This window comes from Alligator sinensis, unplaced genomic scaffold (assembly GCF_000455745.1).
Source record: "Alligator sinensis unplaced genomic scaffold, ASM45574v1 scaffold559_2, whole genome shotgun sequence".
NCBI lineage: Eukaryota > Metazoa > Chordata > Crocodylia > Alligatoridae > Alligator > Alligator sinensis.
Window position 1 is genome coordinate 2,598,705 of NW_005842046.1, and position 20,064 is coordinate 2,618,768.

Genomic DNA, 20,064 nt, shown 5'->3' on the forward strand with positions numbered 1-20,064 from the left:
CCGCTCCAGCCTCCTCGCACACCCCGGCCTGTCTGGGTGTGTGTCCCAGACAGGCCGGGGACACACACCCACTCCTGAAAATATCTGCCTGGTCAGGAATGGCATAAATAGTGTAGGAAAGAAGTAAACCCTGCCTATTTTTGCATTCTCTCTCCTAAGGGCTCTCACCGCAAAGAAGTGCATTGTAGTCATGTTGTGTTGCATCCAATATCACATGTTAAGATAAGGTCACACCAGACTGAGGTCTGGGAACAGCCTCTGTACTTGTTCTGTACCTAAAAAGATATATATATATACACACACAGAGGCTCTAAAAATAACCATGAATGATTAGCTGGGTCGCTCTTTTAAAATGCTGTTCTTCAGGCTGATTTCTAACTTCCATTCTGACTTCTCTTCTTCAGTTCTTTACAACTTCCTCAACAAATGTCTTTCATTTTTTTCCTATCTTTGATCTCAGTCCAAAACTGACATTTCCAAGTTTGAGCTAAATCAACTCAGACACTTAGTAGTTATCCAAACATGTACAAAACAGATTTTTAACAAAATAGGAATTTTTCATTCCGACAGCTCAAAAAGAGCTGAGGCTATAAACTTCAAATCTCACTTATTTTCTTGATCCTGTTGGGTTGGCTTCTAATACCCTTAACACATGTTACATAGCACTTTACTCCTAAAATAGCCATGTTCACATCAATGAAACTATTGGATGGGTAGTGTCCTGTCCAATTTGAAAAAGGGTATTATAATCTGCCCCAACAAGATCATGAAAGATAGGATAAAAAAAAATGAAGAGGATTAAAAATTACATTTAGACTGCTCATAATTTTGACACCTCTAAGAACAGCACATGAAGAAATAATAATTGTCTCTTCAAATATAATCCTTGGGGTTATGATATTTTGTGCTGTACATCTTCCAAGGGAGAGGCATCATTTCAGTAAAAAAAGGACATGGGGATTTTTTAGCATTGCCACCATAATAATATTTGCTGAAAAATTAAACAAAATCAAGCCACAGTGGACAGTGTTGAAAGGAAGCCTGTTTGTCCTCACATAGTTGAAGAACAGCTTGTCAGGGTAAAAATATCACTCTTATGCACAGCCAAAGTTTTAGAGACCTTCTATGATCTTAAGTGCTGTTTGAATTTATTTAAAGCTGCAAAGCTACTAAGACATCCAGAAATGTTGGCCCAGAGAATATGTCTAACTGCCTTCTCTCTAACACCTCATCCTCTTTCTTTTGAGGCTTAGATTTCTCCTGGAGGGAAACAAAGTTTAAGCCAGAGGGCAGCAGGTTGCATTGCCCTTGTGAAACTTTATGGCAGTATGAATAATCAACTGCAGCACAACATCTCTTAACAGCTCCATACCTGACTAAACTGATCCACGTTTTCTCTTGTGAAAGCAGCATCTGTTCCAACTCCTTGGCTGGCTTTTCCCCTCATCTCTTTTTCATACCTTTGATGATACCTCACCTAACAGGAAATTAAAAAAGAGCAAGCCAGATGAGTTTAGCCTGTTATGCATTTGCTGCATAATAAATCACACGCACATGTTGATGATAAGGGATTGCCAAAATGTCCATAGCTATCAGCCCATGGAAGACATGTTTGCTACGTGAATCTAGAACAACAAAATAGCAGTGTTTGGTTTCACATTATTTTAAGATCATACAATATGCCCTACCAGTTTAGATCACTAGTCTATCAATACCAGTATCCTCTGCTAAGTAGCAGCTGATGCCCGATGCGCCAAGGGATTCAAAAACAACAAATAATGAACCTAAGTGCAAAATTACCATAGGTGCCATTCATCCTGCTTAATCTCACGGTCTTTTGCATGTTGTACAGAAGGATTGTTTGCCCACCACTAATAATTAATAGGAGATTTTATTCTGCAAAGTGATAATGAGAGTCTTATTCTATTTGAGAGTTCAAGTGTAGGGCCAGGATTTACACTATCCCTGTTGAAGCTAAAAAAACACATGCTGAAGCTTCCCACAGATCAAGGACAATGTGCATAATAAACTATGGGCCCCTCTTAATTTTCACTGATGAGTTAATGACCTGAATAACTCTGCGGTCACAATTTAAAGTCACATCCATGCATCTAGCACATTGTACAATCTATAGTTCCTATCACTGCCCAGATATAAAATGACACTAATGAGTCATTTGGAAAATATGTTCATTAATCAAAGGAGCCTGGTAATTTTCTATTGCAAATCCTTTTTATGATTTGATGTGGTTTGGATTGGGCTTTTCAGGTGCAGAAGGGGAAGAAGAATCATATTGTGAGGCCAGAGCCAAAAGACATACTTTATATACTATCGGGACTCTGTTTTATTTATAGCCATAGTTTTATTTATAGACATTTATAGCCATAGTTTTATTTATAGACATATAATTAATTCTCAAAAGGCTGGCTTCTTTAGTCCACCAAGACTGTTCTGGAGCACTTGCATGGTGCTCCCTCCTCTGCCAACATAAAGGGAGGGCTGAGCAGGACAGGGGATTCATAGGGACAGGGAAATTCATAGTAGAGAAAAGCTCTGCTAAACCCTATCTGCCATTGGTGTAAGGTCATGGAGGACCATTGTACCACTGGTATAAATAAGAATTGCAAATAAGCAGCTCCAATTTATGCCATGGCTGGGCAGCACAAAATCAGAGGCCTGACTCCTTGTGGTCCCCTCCTCCCTATGGTGTGCAAGTGCAACTAAGAGCGGGTGGAGAACCCAGCTCACAGGTATGACCGCTGCTGGTTTCATGAACATCGAGATCTTATTTTCCTCTGTGCTTAAGCAAAGGCCTGTGGCCACACAAAAAACGATGCCACAAGTTTTGTCAGAAAAGAATATCGCCCAAAGACAAACATGCGGTTATCACAAAAGAGTTTTTGTCACTCACATCACTGGCTAACTCATTAGCTCTCTTCGCTATTTGATAAGCTGGGGTGATCATAGCAGGGAAGCTCCCTTTCCCTCTCTGTTGTTCATAATCTTCTGTGTATTTTAACTGTAAAAACAAGATCATTTAGGAACAAATAGAGCACACACATTTATATATACAGCAAACAAAAGCAACTTTAAAAGAAAAGCATTACGTTTGCAAAGTAAGTACTCAAAATTAGGAAATGCTAGAATTAAAGTGCCTTAAGTTCCCCCCCACCACCCATCTGAGTATGTATTATCATACATTATTTAATATACAATGGCATACTATTTGATTCACAAGACCTCTGGCTGATTCAGTGCCCAGGGTGAAGAAACACAGTTGTGAAATGAAAGAGGCTGTTGTCAGTCCCTCCTTTATTTGTTGCAGAAGTTGAAATCACAGAATTACAGAATAGGGCTGGAAGGGAACTTGAGAAGTCATCTAGTTCAACCCCCTGCCCAAGGCAGCAGCATCCCTATCCAAACCATCCTATACAAACCCATAGTCTAACCTCTTAGCAAAGGTACACAATCAACCCTGATACAACACAAGATATAACGCCCTAAACAACCACAGGTAAAGCAGGGGGACCATTGCAGGCGATGTCCCGCTGCTGCCAAGGTTGTTAACATATGCTCAAGAGATCTCAGGCAGAGGCCCAAACCTCCCATGTTCTAGCAGTGAAGTTGTGTGTACATAGTAAATGAAGATCCTCTCTTCCTCTTCTCCATATTCCCCATCCAATCCCAGTATCCCCTTCCCAGCTCCCAGTCTCAGCCTTTGCCCCATCGTGAGTTCTCTCCAGTTGTCTACCAACCCACCTCCTTTTCTACTGTACTGGTTCCCAGTTCTTTGCCCAGCCCACCCCAGCTGTAAGCCTAGTTTCCCTCCCCACCTATCAGCTTCCATCCCTAGTCTTTCTCCAACAGGCTCTGAGGATCTTTGTCCCAAATTATTACCCAGGTTTGTCCCCCTCATGTATTCAAGTCAGGCAACTTCCTCCCTTTCACTGCTCAGACTCTCGCAAGAGGATATGACAACACAGGAGAGATGGGCTCCTTGCTTCCCTTTCTACCCAGGTCTGCTCCACAACTGCAGAAAGCTGCAACCACAGGAAAAGTCCTGCTCGGCCCCAGACAGAGTATGTGCAGAGGAGATGGATTTGGGGGGGAACATATAAACTAAAATCTAAACATTTTATATGAGTCCTATGTAAACTACAATTTTTCAAAGTCTTAAAATAGGTCTGAACTTGGATGGATTTTCACAAGGATGGAAAAGGAATATCCCTGACCAAAAGTCACCTAACTGTCAGATGTCAAAGCATGCAAGCACTACAGTTTCTCAAGGAAAAGTCACCAGAACTTTTCAAAGATGGAACGTGCTTTTCCCCTACGCCCCGTAGAAATGGCTGAACAGTTTTAGTTGACATCCCAAAAAAATCTTTAGCTGAGATAGAAACAAACATGAATCATTTCAGCTCAAAAGGTTATGGTTTAGAAAAGGTATAAGCAACTTAAAATAGGTCTTTTAATAGGAAGCGTCTAGCAACATGAATAACAGACTCTGCTAAGCAAACTTTTAGACAGATGTGTGCTTCAAAAGCTCTGATTTAAGTATTAGATTGTATTTGTCTTTGTGCTTCAAGAAACTATTTAAGCAGTTTAAAAGATCTCCTTATTCTCTCCTCCTACTTTACTTACATCACTTGTAAGCTGCCCTCCAACTTTTGCATGTAGTATATCAGGAGTGTCTACAACAGAGGTGAACTTGGAGACCCTTTCTTCATGTCCACGCTTATACTCTACCTGGAAGCATAAATTGAATGCATTTTAAAGCCCTTTACTAGTAAATATCTGGTTATCTCCTTCCATGAGATTGGAAAGGGCAGCAGAACTGATCTTTGAGTCAGCTAATTATTTTCAATGTTATGTCCTCAGTATAAAGCTCTTGGCTGTAAATACAAAAGAAGGTGCAGCCACCATTGATGAAATGATCACCATTGATCATTACAGAGTATTCTGACTTTACTCATTGGCATTATTAGCTCAAATGTTCTATTATTTCCATTATAGGTCTATAGTGTCAAAAGTGTTAATTTTATGTAAAGAAAACATGAGCACTGTTGAGGGAAATGTTTATAACTACTTTTTTAATGCTAAATAATTCCAGCAATACGTGCAATACAGCCAGGCTGTCTTCATATAAAAACTTGAGTCCAGCTCCTACTGAAGTCAATGCCCAAAATAGCCAACATTTTAAATTACATTTGTAAGCAGTATAAAAATACTGCAAAATTCCTCTGTAATGGCACCAAAACGCTATCTGACAACTGTATCACTGCATTGCTGCATGCTGGTCATGAAACCCACTGCATGTTTCTACAAGGATTTGAAGGGGGGCTTATTTTCATGACAGCTTTTTGGATTGTTATTTTTATAATACATATGTAAACATCTATCATATACATACATTAAAGAAAATTAAGTTCACTATTGTACTGGTATGTATCATTATATAATAAGAAAGATGAAAAGGCCAGAATAAGTGGATAAACAAATCAATGAAAATTAAATAGGAAAATAAGAGTAATCAGTTTAGCTTAAAAACAAAACACAAAGGGTTTTTTTTTTAAGCTGAAATAGCAATTATGTCATGAATTACACAAAAATTTGCTGTATCTTAGAAGATGCCCATGCTGCAAGCTGTCATTTATGGTATTCTTCCAAGGCGAGGTAGGTTCCCAAGTCAATGTGTCAATAAAGTAAAAGATTTACCACTTTTGCAGGATTAATTTTAAGATGGGTGTTGGGCACCAACTGTGCTCTTTAATGTCAACTATTTAAAACCAGGATTTCCTGAACTTTAGTAACTTCAATGCACACAAAAGAAAATTGAGTCTTACATCACTGCTTAGCTGAGTGGCTTTCTTAGCAATCTGGTAAGCTGGAGTGATCATGGCTGGAAAGCTGCCTTTTCCCTTCTGTTGCTCATAATCTTCTGTGTATTTCACCTAGAAGTGACATTTTTTTTTGTTAAAAAAAACTCTGTTCATTAATGTGACCCCTCTTTTTAAAAACAAAAAAAATAAGCAAAGTAGGTAATGCATATCCCATACATGTTTAAGGTGTTTTAGAATAAATGACACACAAAAGAACATGTATTTCATATTTTTTCCTAGTTACAAAAAAATCTCAGCTACAGTGGAAAAAATCCATCTGCATATTTGATACACAGTAGTTTATACATGACTACTGCTAATTACATATGTCTTTCAGTTCTTTACTCACTGTGGCTGAATGGACAGCTATAGGTACTTGTGTACTCCATGAAAAATAAAATGTGTTTTCATAGATTTCATAGACATTAGGGCTGGAAGGGACCTTGGAAGATCATCAAGTCTAGCCCCCCAGACTGAAGGGCAGGAAGTCAGCTGGGGTCATAGGACCCCAACAAGATAAGCATCCAATTTACTCTTGAAGGTGTTCAATATAGGTGCTTGAACCACCTCCAATGGCAGGCTACTCCAGACCTTGGGGGCTCGGACAGTAAAGAAATTCTTCCTTATGTCCAGCATGAAACGGTCTTGCAGTAGTTTATAACCATTCGACCTCGTCATCCCTTGGGGCGCTCTGGTGAACAATCGTTCCCCCAGATACTGGTGAACACCCCTGATAAACTTATAGGTGGCCACCAGATCACCCCTGAGCCTGTGCTTTTCCAGGCTGAAGAGTCCCATGGCTCTTAGCCTGTCGTCGTAAGGTCTGTTTTCCTGGCCACTGATCATGCATGTGGCTCTTCTCTGGACTCCCTCAAGCTTCTCCACATCCTTTTTTAATTCTGGGGCCCAAAACTGGATGCAGTACTCTGGCTGTGGCCTCACCAAGGCCAAGTACAAGGGGAGAATGACGTCCCATTTTCCATCAGTGGAGCTACTTCACTGACGGTAGCCATGCTAGAAGATGTTGGGTAGGCAGGACATGTCATCAGACATGTTACTGTCCAGGAACTGAACTGTATCTTAACTTCTGAAAGTCATGATAATTCCTTTTGAATATATCTAAACTGGGAAGTAACACTCCTAGGTAACTTTGACTGTAAATGTATATCTAGACAGACAGAGCACACAAAGGCTAAAAAAACACTGTTGTTCAACAAAGTTCAACTCCATGTCACCCTTTCCTTTGGTAATTTGTTATTGACAGTTTAGCTACTATGAATGAGTAAGCCCTCAGAATATAAAATAAGCTATAAAAATAAAGCTGCTGCAAAGGTCAGCCCACTTACATCACTGAGAGTCTTCTGCGACTGAGCTATCCTGACCATTGCAGGATCTGGAATGGCTCCAGAATACCAGGTCTTGCCCTCCCCATATGCCGCTTGATAGGTTTTCTAGAAAGGAAAGATTAAGTGAATAGGTTTAAACATAAATAATGAATTTACTAGGGAAGAGGAAAACAAATAAAAATCCATCACAAAAATCAACTTACACTGTATAAATAGAAAGCACAACAAATATATCCACGTGAGTCTTATTATTTTTAATACAAAGTTGGAGTTTAACTGGTTCATGGACTTGGTTCTGTCCTTGCATATAGAGATGAATTTTATTGCAAAATATTTCTGTGCACATTCTGCAACGTTTTTATATGTGATATGGAATTAGGGCTTATTTCCCCCAAATTTCCAGTCGAATATTTGCTGAGTAGTTCACTGCATCATGCAAACAGCAACTATTCTGCTAGGCCATCATTATTATTATTGCTAAATGCATGCTAAACAGCGTGTAAGTATATATGCAGACCAAAATATTGTCCTTTTTCTGCAAATTCAAGACAAATACATTTTCTTTTCTTTTTTTCAATACTTTTCTTCATAGAAAATTATAGCAAGTGGAAACTACCAGACTGATAACCTTGAGAAATGACATTTGCTGTTTACCTGAAGAACAGGCATAGTATAGGCCATATGCACATCCCTCTACCAAAAGGGGCAACTTCTACAACTTTCTTAGATTCTGGCTACAAATAGATGGTGCATTTGTCCCAGGAGATACCATTTTTTCTCGGGACAATGTGCAGTCATTCAGACATCCATGTCTGTTGTCCCAGGACAAATCCTATAAAGGTTCATGGGATAAGAATCGCTAACAGTTTGCACTAGGATATCATGAAGAGCAAGTGAAGGCTGTCTGGGGATTGTATCATTGGATCAAAAGCGGCAGTGCATTCAACCACTCGCTAAACTCAGACGGTAAGGACAACATGCGTACACACCAATCTCACAACTTTTCCGTTCTAGGACAAAAACAGGCATAACTCGTCCTGGGACAAATGTGACATCTATTCTTCACTCGTGGTTCAGAGTTTTGAAAAGAGTGATGATGACATTGGGGATGTAGGTCATGGGCTGAGCCTGTCCAAGATGGCAATGCATTTGGTTATTACTTACCTAGGATGAATCTCATCTGCCCAGCTATAAGCAGAAACAGTCTATAGCCCAACATTGTCCATTAAACCAGCCAACCTGCCATTTTCTATCAAAGTTCCTATCTTTAATTAAGGGAGGGGTTTTTTAATATTAGCCTGGAGTCCTGGGGGCCTCAGGGAGCTGCAGCCACAGAGATCCTACCGCTCAGAGCCTGGTCGGCAACCAAAGCATGGCTCAGGCTGGCCAGCCTCCAGTTTTGGGTGGCACATGCTGCTCCCTGCATGTGCCGCCCCGCTTTTTTTGCGTGGGGTTTTTTGACCCGAGGATCTCCCAGGGTCAAAAATCCCCCCCGACTCCACTCCCCACTGCACTGCTACATTGCAGCATGGGGAACACCTGAATGCGAGGTGTGTGGCACCCCAGGACGGGTCCACAGTGCCACATATCACATGGCCACGCTTGTCTGGATGCAGCCAGTAAGTAGCAATTCACCTCTTCTCGGCTGCCAAATTTTTGGACCTGTGGGGAGGTCCATGGGCCATATAACACAGCCTCACAGGCCAGATCTGACCTGCAGGCCAGATGTTAAGCACCCCTGTTTTAAAACAATGCACATCATGTCATTGTCTGTGCTCCCTTTTCCATTCTCTCACATAAATGAGTTTAATAAGGAATTCCTCAGCCATTGTCCTATTGCTCCTTCCCCCTGATCCCATCTTTGTGGCACATCTACATGTCATCTTTAAAAGGAAACGCTGCCATAAATTCTGCGTCACAACTTTGTAGGAGGATCGAGTCAGAAGAAAAATGACGTTAGGAAGAAATAAGCCCCTAGGAAAACATAAGTGGATGAAATCCTGAATATGCTGAAGTCAAATGAGAGTTTTACAATGGATATCTGTAGGGCCAGAATTTCATTCAGTACTTGACAATGTGGCAAGAAAAATGATGGATTATAATAATAATATACATGGTGCCCTTCACTTGAGGATCTTTAATTGTGAGCAAATCTAATTAGTTCACTACATAGAGAAGGAAACAAGGCATGGGGAAGATAAGTGACTTGACTATGCTCATCATTCAGGAATAGGACCAAGATCAGAGTCAAGAGTATTTCTGCACCCCATTCAGGAGTGCAATTGCAGCATATGTAGCTATACCCAAGATAACTCTGCTAGCTTGAGGCCCAAAAGAGCAAAACCAGAGCAGCAAAGGCTTCAATCAACAAAAAAGTCCATGGAGTTGCCTACACTGAAGTCCATATTGTGACAGGTTTACTGCTTTTGGTGCCTGATCTAGGTAAATTAAAGCTAGCCAGGGTATATTGATACTTGCTTCAACTGCATCTAGTATTGCAGTGGAGGTAGTCCCCAAACCTCCTGACTTTTGCTCCCCTGCTTTAACAATTACAATGCACTGCCTTGAAAAACAAATGAAAATTAAACAGGCCATTCTAAAAAAAAAAAGGAAATGGACTGTTCTGAGTCAAATGCTGTGCATAAATGCATGCCAACCATCATTTTATTTAGCATGGGGAAGTAGCGCACACCAAAGCAACGCTTCGCAGGATGCCTCCTGGCAAGCTCCAGAAAGGTGTACCCTCGAAGGGCTTCTTTTACCTGACTGGCCAGCTGCTGAACTTTACACGCGGCTTCCACCTCTCTGCAGTTCATATCCCACTGGAAAACAGATTTGAATCGTTCCCCTTCTTCTCGATATTTACCCTGCAACAAAAACTCAGCATCAATATTTTTTTTCTTACCGTAGATGCAAAAGGCAAAGAAGGGCATCATTTTAAAGCTGGAAAAATGCCTGGGTGTACAGCACTGTAGAGTTAGAGTGAATTGCAAGGGAAAAGGCGAGTAGAAGTGAAATCAATACTCCAAAACGAATGCCAGACTTTAGTGGCTTGCACGCCAGATGTAAGCAATGTGCCCACCACATTGTGGGACTTTGTTTGTGTCTTTCTGGGTCCCAGATCCTTAACCAGTGCAAACCGGGTGTTCCTTTCAATACCACGCTCTAGTTAAGAGAAAACCTGTACTGCTACAGACAGAAACCATTGTGTTCATTACTGCTGTATCAGAGGAGTGCATCAGGAGCTCGGTGCACAACTGTTCACCAGGGCACCCCTGGGGAAGACCAGGACCAATGGATATATAGTTGTCTTCCTGCCTAGAGTGGGAGGGCTGGACCCAATGATCTGCAAGGTCCCTTCCAGCCCCCAGCATCTATGAATCTATGAAAACCCTTCATTGAGCAGGCCTGGACTATGGAAACTTTGAAGCCCACAGGAAAATACTGTTCACTGGATTCAGATCTCCATACTCACAGATTCCACAGAGCCCCCTTTACCAATATTTCCTCTTTGTCTGCCTATCACAACCTTTCTCGGCATGCTGCCCTACCCTGTGAGCACCATAAATGGGTTTATACTTTCTCCTACCTGTCTCCCATCCCTACCCAAGGGGTGTATGAAGTAGAGGCTAGATTAGCTCTCATCCACTTGGTGACTTCTAACTAAAACAAATTGCAGTCATTGGAGCTACTCGCTCTTAGGGAAACAGCGCATTGCAGTTGAAACCCATCAAGAAGATCTAAGTGGTTCCTAGACACATCTCCCCTTCCTCCATGCCCAGCCCCCACACACACGCACATAGTAATGAAGACTAAAATCCCATAAAAATCTAAGCAGATCATACAATTCAAATGTTAGTAAGAGATATTTTGTGAAGGAAACCACCATGAAACACTAGTCCTAAGTATCAGTCACAAGGCAATATTGCTCTCATTTATCCCTTTCTGACTTCAATGAGGTCAGTGAGGTTGTGTGAATATACTTAAGGGCATCGTCTAATCTGATGTCTATTATTATAATTCTTTATTTGTATTGCAATAATACCTAGAGACCCAAATAAAATCAAGATCATCTTGTGCTATACTGGCACATGCATTGCCCTGAAGAAGTCATAATACTGAAATGTATATATTGTCCTCATTATACAATATCTTCATTATACAATTAAAGAAGGAAGCACAAAGATGGCAATGCCCTGCCCAAGGTCACACCAAACATAAGTGGCAGAGCAAGGAATTGAATTTTCATCTCTTAAGCCTCAGTCTAGTGCCTTAAGCACAAACTAGTTTGTTATTTTCATTTGGGACCCAACGCCAAATTTTTTCTATACTACAAGCTGCCATAGAAGTGAAAAGGCATTTTCAATAAAGCCTGGATTAGGCCTGTAGATACACTTAGAAATCGTGTCTTTGGAGCTCAAATTCACTCTATGATTGAAAGGGACAGGAGGTGCTCTAGGTGAGAAAGCAAGGGAAAGTGATCTCCGAGCTATAATTTGCTTGGCGTGTATGCCCACATACACTGGAAGTAATAGGGTCTCATATCACAGCCGGGAAACAGAAATAGAATTTGCAGTAATCCCAGGCTCATTCCAGACCAGATCCGTCACACACACATCTTAAAGGAAGTGAACTTGATGTTGTTGTCATTGTTGGAGTCCAGGATATTGCAAAAACATGATGCATAAAAATGCTATAGAAGTACAATGACAGAAGGAGTGTAATATGTGATAAATGTTATTAAATGTATACTATCAACTTGATCAAGAAGAAAGAGAAACAGATATTAGTACATGCAAAATTTAAAATGCTGCATCCGTTTTCCATTATTTTATGTACAATTTTAATAAGATGCCAGATCCTATAGAAACACATTGTCTATACTTATTATTACTACCACTAGTACTATTACTACTACTATACGATTATTTTTAGAGGACTAAAAGGCACCACATTTAATAAAACAACATTATGCATGGACATGAGCCAGTAACCAGTGGTCTTCTGACATATTTTTCTTATTTTAAATAGTCACCAGAAGTGCAAAACTTAAACAAATGCCTTCAGAAGAAAAGAGGTCATAACAGAAAGCAATGGCATTAGAAAATAAAAAAGAATTCGAAGTCCTTTTGGGATTCTAGGCGCCTTTTGGAGCTGACATATCACACAACCAAGAAAATCAACATTAGCAATAATATTTCAGAAAAATGTTTTAAAAACAACAGGAAAAACTCCCTCACATCTCAGCCCAGATCTATCAAATGCTGAAAAAAACTTTTCTGGGAGTCTAGATGCATATTCTAATTAAATTTAAACTATTTAGTTGTTCGTGTCAAAGACCAGGCAATTTTATACAAGTTTTGTTTTGAGTCTTCAGCTTTATTTTGACCCAACATTTAAGGCAAGTGAACCAGCATTAAAGAAAATGTCCTCATGACCCACTGGCACTAATAATCAAGTCTGTACAGCTCGGCTCTGCATTCCTGGCAATTTTCAGTGACGGATACTACAGACTTCCTTGTAGAATATTAGATAAGGTAACCTTTGACAGACTGAACCTGCATTTCTTACTAAGATACTCACAGAATACCAAAGGATGTTTTGTCTGGGCAAGGATTGTAAATTAAGGCCACAAAGTAAGTAAAATACAGTAAGTAAGACTATAATACCATCTTGGGCTTTTTTACTGAAACTGAGACATTCTGGGCTTTTCTCCCTTGCTTTGCAATGTAATCCAATAGCTTTATTACGTAGAATTTAACAGCTATAATGCTTTGTTCCTCTTCCTAAATGAACAATGATCATGTAAGGCACTTATGAGATGCGGCTGAAAAATTGGGAAAAAATCTAAAGAAAATACAAAGCTAATTTTAAAAAATGTTCAGGTTTTGTAGCTTTTGTTGAAACACATCCAACAAATATTAGGAAGCATGTCTCTTGCTATATACAATTGATGTATTTGAAAAGAGATGTATAATCAATCTACAGACAAACAAAAACAAGCTAGAGATACGATCAAGAAGAAAAATCTGTTCCAGATCTAAATATCAAATCTGCCAAAGTATGGATCTGTTGGAATCCAGACCTTGGTTTGGTCCGTGACAAAGACCATTCGAAATAAGTGTGATCCAAACCTGAGCTCACCTCAAAAGAGGGCAGGGCAGTTGAATAAAGGGGTTGTCTTTTAATACATTTCTTAAAAAAAAACCCCAATGTGGTTACAATACCAGAAACAAAAAGTACAAGCAAATACAATTTATTTTAAAACTCTTACCTCGCTTACTGCTTCAGATTGTTTTTTCACATTTAAATTTATTGGTGTCTCAAATACGCTTGTGAATGTGTTGTTTTTTGGGTTATGTCTATAAAACAAGGTATAACAGCATATTAGAAATGTATCAGACTGTCCACCAGAAAGATATGCTCTCTTTTTAGTTTCTCAAAACCACTGCACCACCTCCACCACGCAACCATCAGATCACGTACAACTTACTGTTTTATGAAATAAGTGTCAACAACTCAATTAATTTTAATGATCATCATATCAATGCTGTGTTACTAATAACGAAAGAGAATAATAGAATAAAAACCAACTGTCATCTCTTGTTTTCAGCCAAGAAATTTGACAGGAATTGATCATTAGAAAATCAAATCATCCTGAAAAATGTAACTCCAAAAATTTGCATTTTACGTATTTTTCTGGTTACTAAGTGCATTCATGCCTTATTAACTCTTAACCACTGATATGGAAATCACTGCTTACAGTTACAACAGGCAACGTTCCAAAATATTTCCAATGGCACTTACAATGGTATCTTTTAAGACTTAAATAGGGGAATTTTATACATATGGCTAGATTCTGATCTCTGCCATATATGTAAATCCAGAGCAATTCTGCTAAAGTCAACGGAGTTAACCCAGTTCCATAGAACAGTTGAAGACCAGTTGGCTGCCCAGTGCTGATCTTCAATTAAAATTATGGTAATTCAAGTTTTAAGCCATTATGTTTGTTTTTTTAAAGTAAGTACACTTACGCTTGACAGTAAGGCTTCTTCTGGTGGCTAACAAAGTTATTTACTGTTAGCTTCATTTTGCAGATTTCACAATGAAAACAGGCTTTGTGCCATGTCTAGGAATAGAAAAGATTAAAAGATAGTGAAGGTGTCTCATATTTCCTTATTATTCCAGCAATATTTAAACCTCAACATTGACCCCTCTGTCCATTTCATAAATAGCCATTTACCACTGCATAAATGGCATTCATTAAATGGAGACTAAATTACTATCTTTAGTAAGATAGTAAGATAATAGTAAGTAATTTAATAGTAAGATAGTAAAATAATAGTAAGTAATTTAAAAGAATTTAAAAAATAGCAAGATAAAAAAAATAGTAAGATAATAGTAAGTAATTTAATAGTAAGGTAAATTACTATCTTTGCAAGTTTGTAACCTCGTCATTTTTAATTATCTTGCACAAAACACTCATAACCAAGCTTACCTTCACTCCGATAGCCACCATGAATAAAGAATGTATACGGTTAGGAGTTCAGTCTGCAACTCCAGCAGGAGCATGATCAAACCATATATTAGTAAGTAACTTTGCATATATCTATTAAACTCCAAAATGATCAAGAGAGAGTGTGTGTACTGACCTGATCTATACAGTTAATCTTCTCAGCAGGGTAAACCCCAAAGCCACATCTAGCACACGGCTGAACATTCATCTTGAAACCAACAGAGCAAAGAGTATATATCTATACACACAAAAGCTTCAAAAGATGATGATGACTTTTTGGCCTGTTTGTAACACTCCAGATAGTTCTGTAAAGCCCCTTTTCTATGATCAATTGCTCTCATTAAACTTCTGAAGCAAAGTCTCTGCTCCTTTGGTTGACCTTCTGTTTCAAAGTCAGCTGCTAGTTGGCTTTTAAAGATGCCAGTTACTAAGAGGGATTATTTTAGCAACTGTGTAAGTACATACAGAAGGGGAGGTGTTAGCAACATCTTTCTCTAAATAGAGGAGTGAAGTCACAGAAACAAATCATGTCTATGTGAATGACAGAATCTGGTCATTCAGTATTGAAGTTCGATGTTTCACATTAGTCGTCATAACCCCAGGATGGAGATAAAGATACAGGCCACATCATCATCATCAGTTTATCAAAGTAGTAGCTAGTCTCCCCCATGTACAATGAATGACTTCACTGGGGGCTAATTTGTGTCTTATGTATATTCCTGTTTATAGTAGCAGGAGCCCAAGGAAGACATTGTAACTCAGAGTGGGCTGGCAGACGTTCACTTAATGGTGCAAGGGGAGCTGATTCCTGACCCAAGCAATCACACCTCCTGACATGCCACATGTGCCAGATCAGAGACTGGATCCCAATGATGCCACTGCTGGCAGGACCCAAGGCAGGGGTTTGCAACTGCTGGAAAGGGGGAGTAAATCAAGTCCCCCCCACCTTCACCTGGCAGCTGCAAAACATGGCCAGGACCCTGGGAAAGGATCCCAGTCTCAGTGGACATCTAAAAAGAAAAGCATGTGCAGTTGGGCTGCGCACACAATGTTGGAAGATCCAGGTGCACAGGGACCCTGGGATATCTAAAAACCATGTGTGCAGCCCAGCCCCTGCACGGCAAGGCAGTCAACCTGCCAGCTTCCAGGGACCCACAGCATCAGCAGCTGTAAGAGCTACCCCCGCAGGCACACCAGCATTATCCACTACCCTCCCCAAGGTCTGCTCAGCTTGTGAGTAAAGAAGAGACCAAGAAGATGTTGGAGGAGCTTGGGGATGCCTCTGTGAAGTGTCACAGGGTTGTTCAGGAATGGCACACATTTCTGAGGCAAGAAAAGGAGAAAGACAGGTGGGAGAAGGAAAAGAGCAAAGCTGCCAAGAGTGCACTGCGGTAACTAATTAAATAAGGAGCTGGAGGAGAAAGGAGTTCATATGGGTCAGGGGAAACTTAGAAGATGCTGGCCGCACAGAGCGGATAATACAGATGGACATGGTAGGGCAGCAACAGCTCATAGACATTATGAGTAGCCACACGTTGTAGGAGAGTCTGCTCTGGCAAAGGTGTCACTTGCATTCGACCTGCTCTCTCCTTTGGCAGCCCACAGCATGCACAGCAGCCACAGGGTTTGCTAGTCCCATCCCATGGAGACCTCCTCATACTGGGACCCCACAGACCCCTTCCCTCCTCCCTGTGAAGACCCAGCTGCTTCAGTCTCTCAAACCTCATACTAGGTTGCTCCAATGCTAATCCAGCTCCCAACATTGCCAAGCAGCCAAAAAGAGGGGAAGCTGCTCACCACAGGCTCGTAGCTATGAGCCCTTCTCACCAACCGAGGTCTGAAGTTTTATCTCCCTTTTCCCTGCATGTTAACCCCACTCAATGACCCCGTTCTCAGTGTCCCAAATATTTGGGGCACTATTCGTTCTGGTTGCACTGTAAGAACAATAAAGTTGTGTTTCATTTAATATGGAAAATGTCCTTTTTGGGCAACAACTGAATTATTGCTGCTTGCAGAATGCATGGGTATTCAAATAGGATACCCTCACCCTGCCCGAGTATTACCAGCGACAATGCATTAAGTTAAAAAATCCTGGAAAAACGAAGAATGCAAAACGAGGCATGGACAAATTAGCCAGAGCCACAGGCTCTTGCAGTCCCACTGACCGTGCACTAAAAGCTAAAAGAATATGTTTAAAAATTAATGGAGGGACATAAAGCCTGCACAAGTGATCCTAACAACTGATCCCACAGAACCCCCGCAATGGACTGATGCTGTCCTAAAATCCATGCAGACCATGCAAAAGCATAGACACTATCACGTCCATATTGTCAGTAAGTTGTCCTTTTTCATTAGGGAAAACAGGAGATAGCTCCTTAAAAACTCCTGAAAAGGCTGAAGTGCTCAATGCCTTTTTTACCTGTCTTCGCAGGCAGAGTCCACTCCCAGATTACTGTATCAGGCAGCACACTTTGGGGGAGGAGGTGAGCAGCCGACAGTGGCAAAAGAACAGGCTAGGGACTATTTAGAAAAGCTGGATGTGTACAAGTCCATGGGGCTGGACATGATGCACCTGAGCGTGCTGAGGGAGGGCCAATGTGATTGCAGAGCCACTGGCCATTATCTTGGAAAACTCATGGGAATTGATGATTGCAAAAGGGCAAATATAGTTCCCATTTTTAAGATCAGGAAGAAGGAGAATCCAGGGGACTACAGACCAGTTGGCCTCACCTCAGTCCCTGGAAAAATCATGAAGAAGGTCCTCAAGGAATCCATTTTTAAGCACTTGGAGGAGAAGAAGGTGATTAGGAACAGTCAGCATGAATTCACCAAGGGCAAATCATGCCTGATCTACCTTCTAGGATGAGATGACTGGCTCTGTGGGCATGGGGAGAGTAGTGGATGTGATATACCTTGACTTTAGCAAGGCTTTTGATACAGTCTCCTCTCCTACAACATTCTCACAAATAAGCTAAGGAAGTCCGGGTTGGATGAGCGGCCTGTAAGATGGATAGAAAACTGGGTGGCTCATTGGACTCAAAGGGTAGTAATCCATTGATGTCTAGTTAGCAGCCAGTATTAAGCAGAGTGCCCCAGGGGTCAGTCCTAGAGCCAGTTTTGTTCAGTACCTTCATCAACTATCTGGAAGATGGGTTGGTGTGCACCCTCAGCAAGTTCACTGATGACACCAAGCTGGGTGGGGGAATAGTAGATATGCTGCAGGGTAGTGCTAAGATTCAGAGACCTAGACAAATTGGGGGATTGGACCAAGATAAATCTCAGGAAATTCAAAAAGGACAAGTACAAAACCCTGCACTTAGGACAGAACAATCCCATGCACTGGGGCAGGCTGGGGGTGACTGGCTGGGCAACAGCTCTGCAGAAAAAGACCTGGGGGTTACCGTGGACAATCAGCTAAATATGAGCCAAAAGTGCCCTTGTTGTGAAGAAGGCTAACAGCATACAGGGCTGCATTAATAGGAGCATAGCCAGCAGATTGAGGAAAGTGATTATGCCCTTCTATTTGGTACTAGTGAGGCCACATCTGGGGTAGTGTGTCCAGTTTTGGGGCCCCCCACTCTATAGAAATAATGTGGACAAAGCGGAGAGTTTAATGGAGGGCAACAAGAACATGTGGGCTAGGGCATGTGAAGGGAGGCTGAGGAAACTGGGCTTATTTAGTCTGGAGAAGAGAAGACTGAAGGGGAATTTAATAGCACCCTTGAACTACCTGAAGCGGGGTGACAAAGGGGATGGAGCTGGACTGTTCTCAGTGGTGGCAGATGGCAGAACAAGGAGCAGTGAGCTCAAGTTGCAGCAAGGGAAGTTTATGTTAGATATTATAAAAAAACTCTCAGGAGGAAGGTAGTAAACCACTGGAACAGGCTACCCACAGAGGTTGTGAAATCCCCATCCTTAGAGGCTTTTAAGACCTGGCTAGACAAAGCTTTGGCTGGGGTAACATATTTAGGGCTGGTCCTGCTTTGAGCAGGGGGTTGGACTAGATGTGACCTCCTGAGGTCCCCTCCAGCCCTCGTTTTCTATGATTCTAAATATAAGATCATTACCTGCATTATACGGTATATATTACATACCTTATAACTCCACTGCGGTGGCTGATCTGGTCTTGGAGCACGCATCAATTCTAGTTATGAACATTAAGGCCCACTGCATAGCACCAGCCATGGGAACATGGGATCTGCCCATTGCACCACTGCAGCTGGGAAACCCAACGTGTGCAAAACTACCAATTAACCCCCAGAGGCAAGGTTTCTACCATGTTTTCAATGGGAGTGAACACCCCACCCCAACATCCCCAGCAGGACTCTGCCCTCACCGAACTGCCTGGCAAGTGACCCACAGCACTCGGAGGCTGCGAGTTCCCAGCGGGTGACGGCCACAGTGAATAAAGGCAGGGCGAGGTTGGTAGGAAACCTCCACAGCTCCGAACAAACCACACAGATCCCTGGGAAGGCATCCCCTCATTTTGTGCCTGCCAACGGGCATCCCGGAGCCCTGGTCTGGTTCCTCAGCAGCGCGCACCTCAACACCCCTCGGTTTTGGGGAGAGGGGGGACCTCCAGGATCTAAAGCTGTGTGCTAAGGGCCTGTCTTCCCGAGGGGTGAGCCAGGGAGGGCTTCTCTCGCCCTTCACTTCAACATTAGCCCTAGGTGCAAATGCCAGGAATGGAAAGGGTGCCAGGGATGGAAAGGGTGCCTGTCTCCCTAAGGGGCGACCCAGGGAGGGCTTTTCTTACCCTTTGCTTCTACATGAGCCCTAGGCACAAACGCCAGGGATGAAAAGGGTGCCTGTCTCCCTAAGGGGCGACCCAGAGAAGGCTTTGGTTGCCCTTCACTTCAACATGAGCCCTAGGCACGAATGCCAGGGATGGAAAGGGTGCCTGTCTCCCTAAGGGGCAACCCAGAGAAGGCTTTGCTTGCCCTTTGCTCCAACATGAACCCTAGGCACAAATGCCAGGGATGGAAAGGGTGCCTGTCTCCCTAAGGGGCAGCCCAGGGAGGGCTTCTCTCGCCCTTGGCTTCAACCTAACCCCTAGACTTGAATATCAGGGATGGAAACAGTGCCTGCCTCTTGCCCTTGCTTCAACACAGACCCTAGGCATGAATGCCAGGTGCCTGACCCTGGGAGGGCTTTGCTTGCTTGCCCTTTGCTTCAACATCAGCCCTAGGTGCGAGTGCCCGGGAGGGCACGGAGCCTGCCCCCGCGGGGCGAGCCAGGGCGGGCTTTGCTTGCGCGGGGGCGGCGCGGCGCGGCGCGGAGCGGGATGGGACGGGACGGGGCAGGACGGGGCGGGCAGGGGGGG

General features: G+C 42.1%; 1 protein-coding gene across 1 annotated transcript in view; it reads right to left on the reverse strand.

The window, feature by feature from the left end:
* The window catches only part of NRAP (nebulin related anchoring protein), a 63,656-nt gene extending 48,494 nt beyond the window's left edge, over nucleotides 1–15,162 (reverse strand). Inside the window, exons 1-9 of the mRNA XM_025203176.1 lie at nucleotides 14,878–15,162; nucleotides 14,260–14,354; nucleotides 13,500–13,587; nucleotides 9,988–10,092; nucleotides 7,226–7,330; nucleotides 5,844–5,951; nucleotides 4,642–4,746; nucleotides 2,912–3,019; nucleotides 1,373–1,477 (exon numbers count right to left, since the gene is read on the reverse strand). Coding sequence (XP_025058961.1) covers nucleotides 1,373–1,477; nucleotides 2,912–3,019; nucleotides 4,642–4,746; nucleotides 5,844–5,951; nucleotides 7,226–7,330; nucleotides 9,988–10,092; nucleotides 13,500–13,587; nucleotides 14,260–14,354; nucleotides 14,878–14,949 — 891 coding nt within the window. The 5' untranslated portion in view covers nucleotides 14,950–15,162. The remainder of the gene's footprint in view (nucleotides 1–1,372; nucleotides 1,478–2,911; nucleotides 3,020–4,641; nucleotides 4,747–5,843; nucleotides 5,952–7,225; nucleotides 7,331–9,987; nucleotides 10,093–13,499; nucleotides 13,588–14,259; nucleotides 14,355–14,877) is intronic.
* Nucleotides 15,163–20,064: the final 4,902 nt, after the last annotated feature.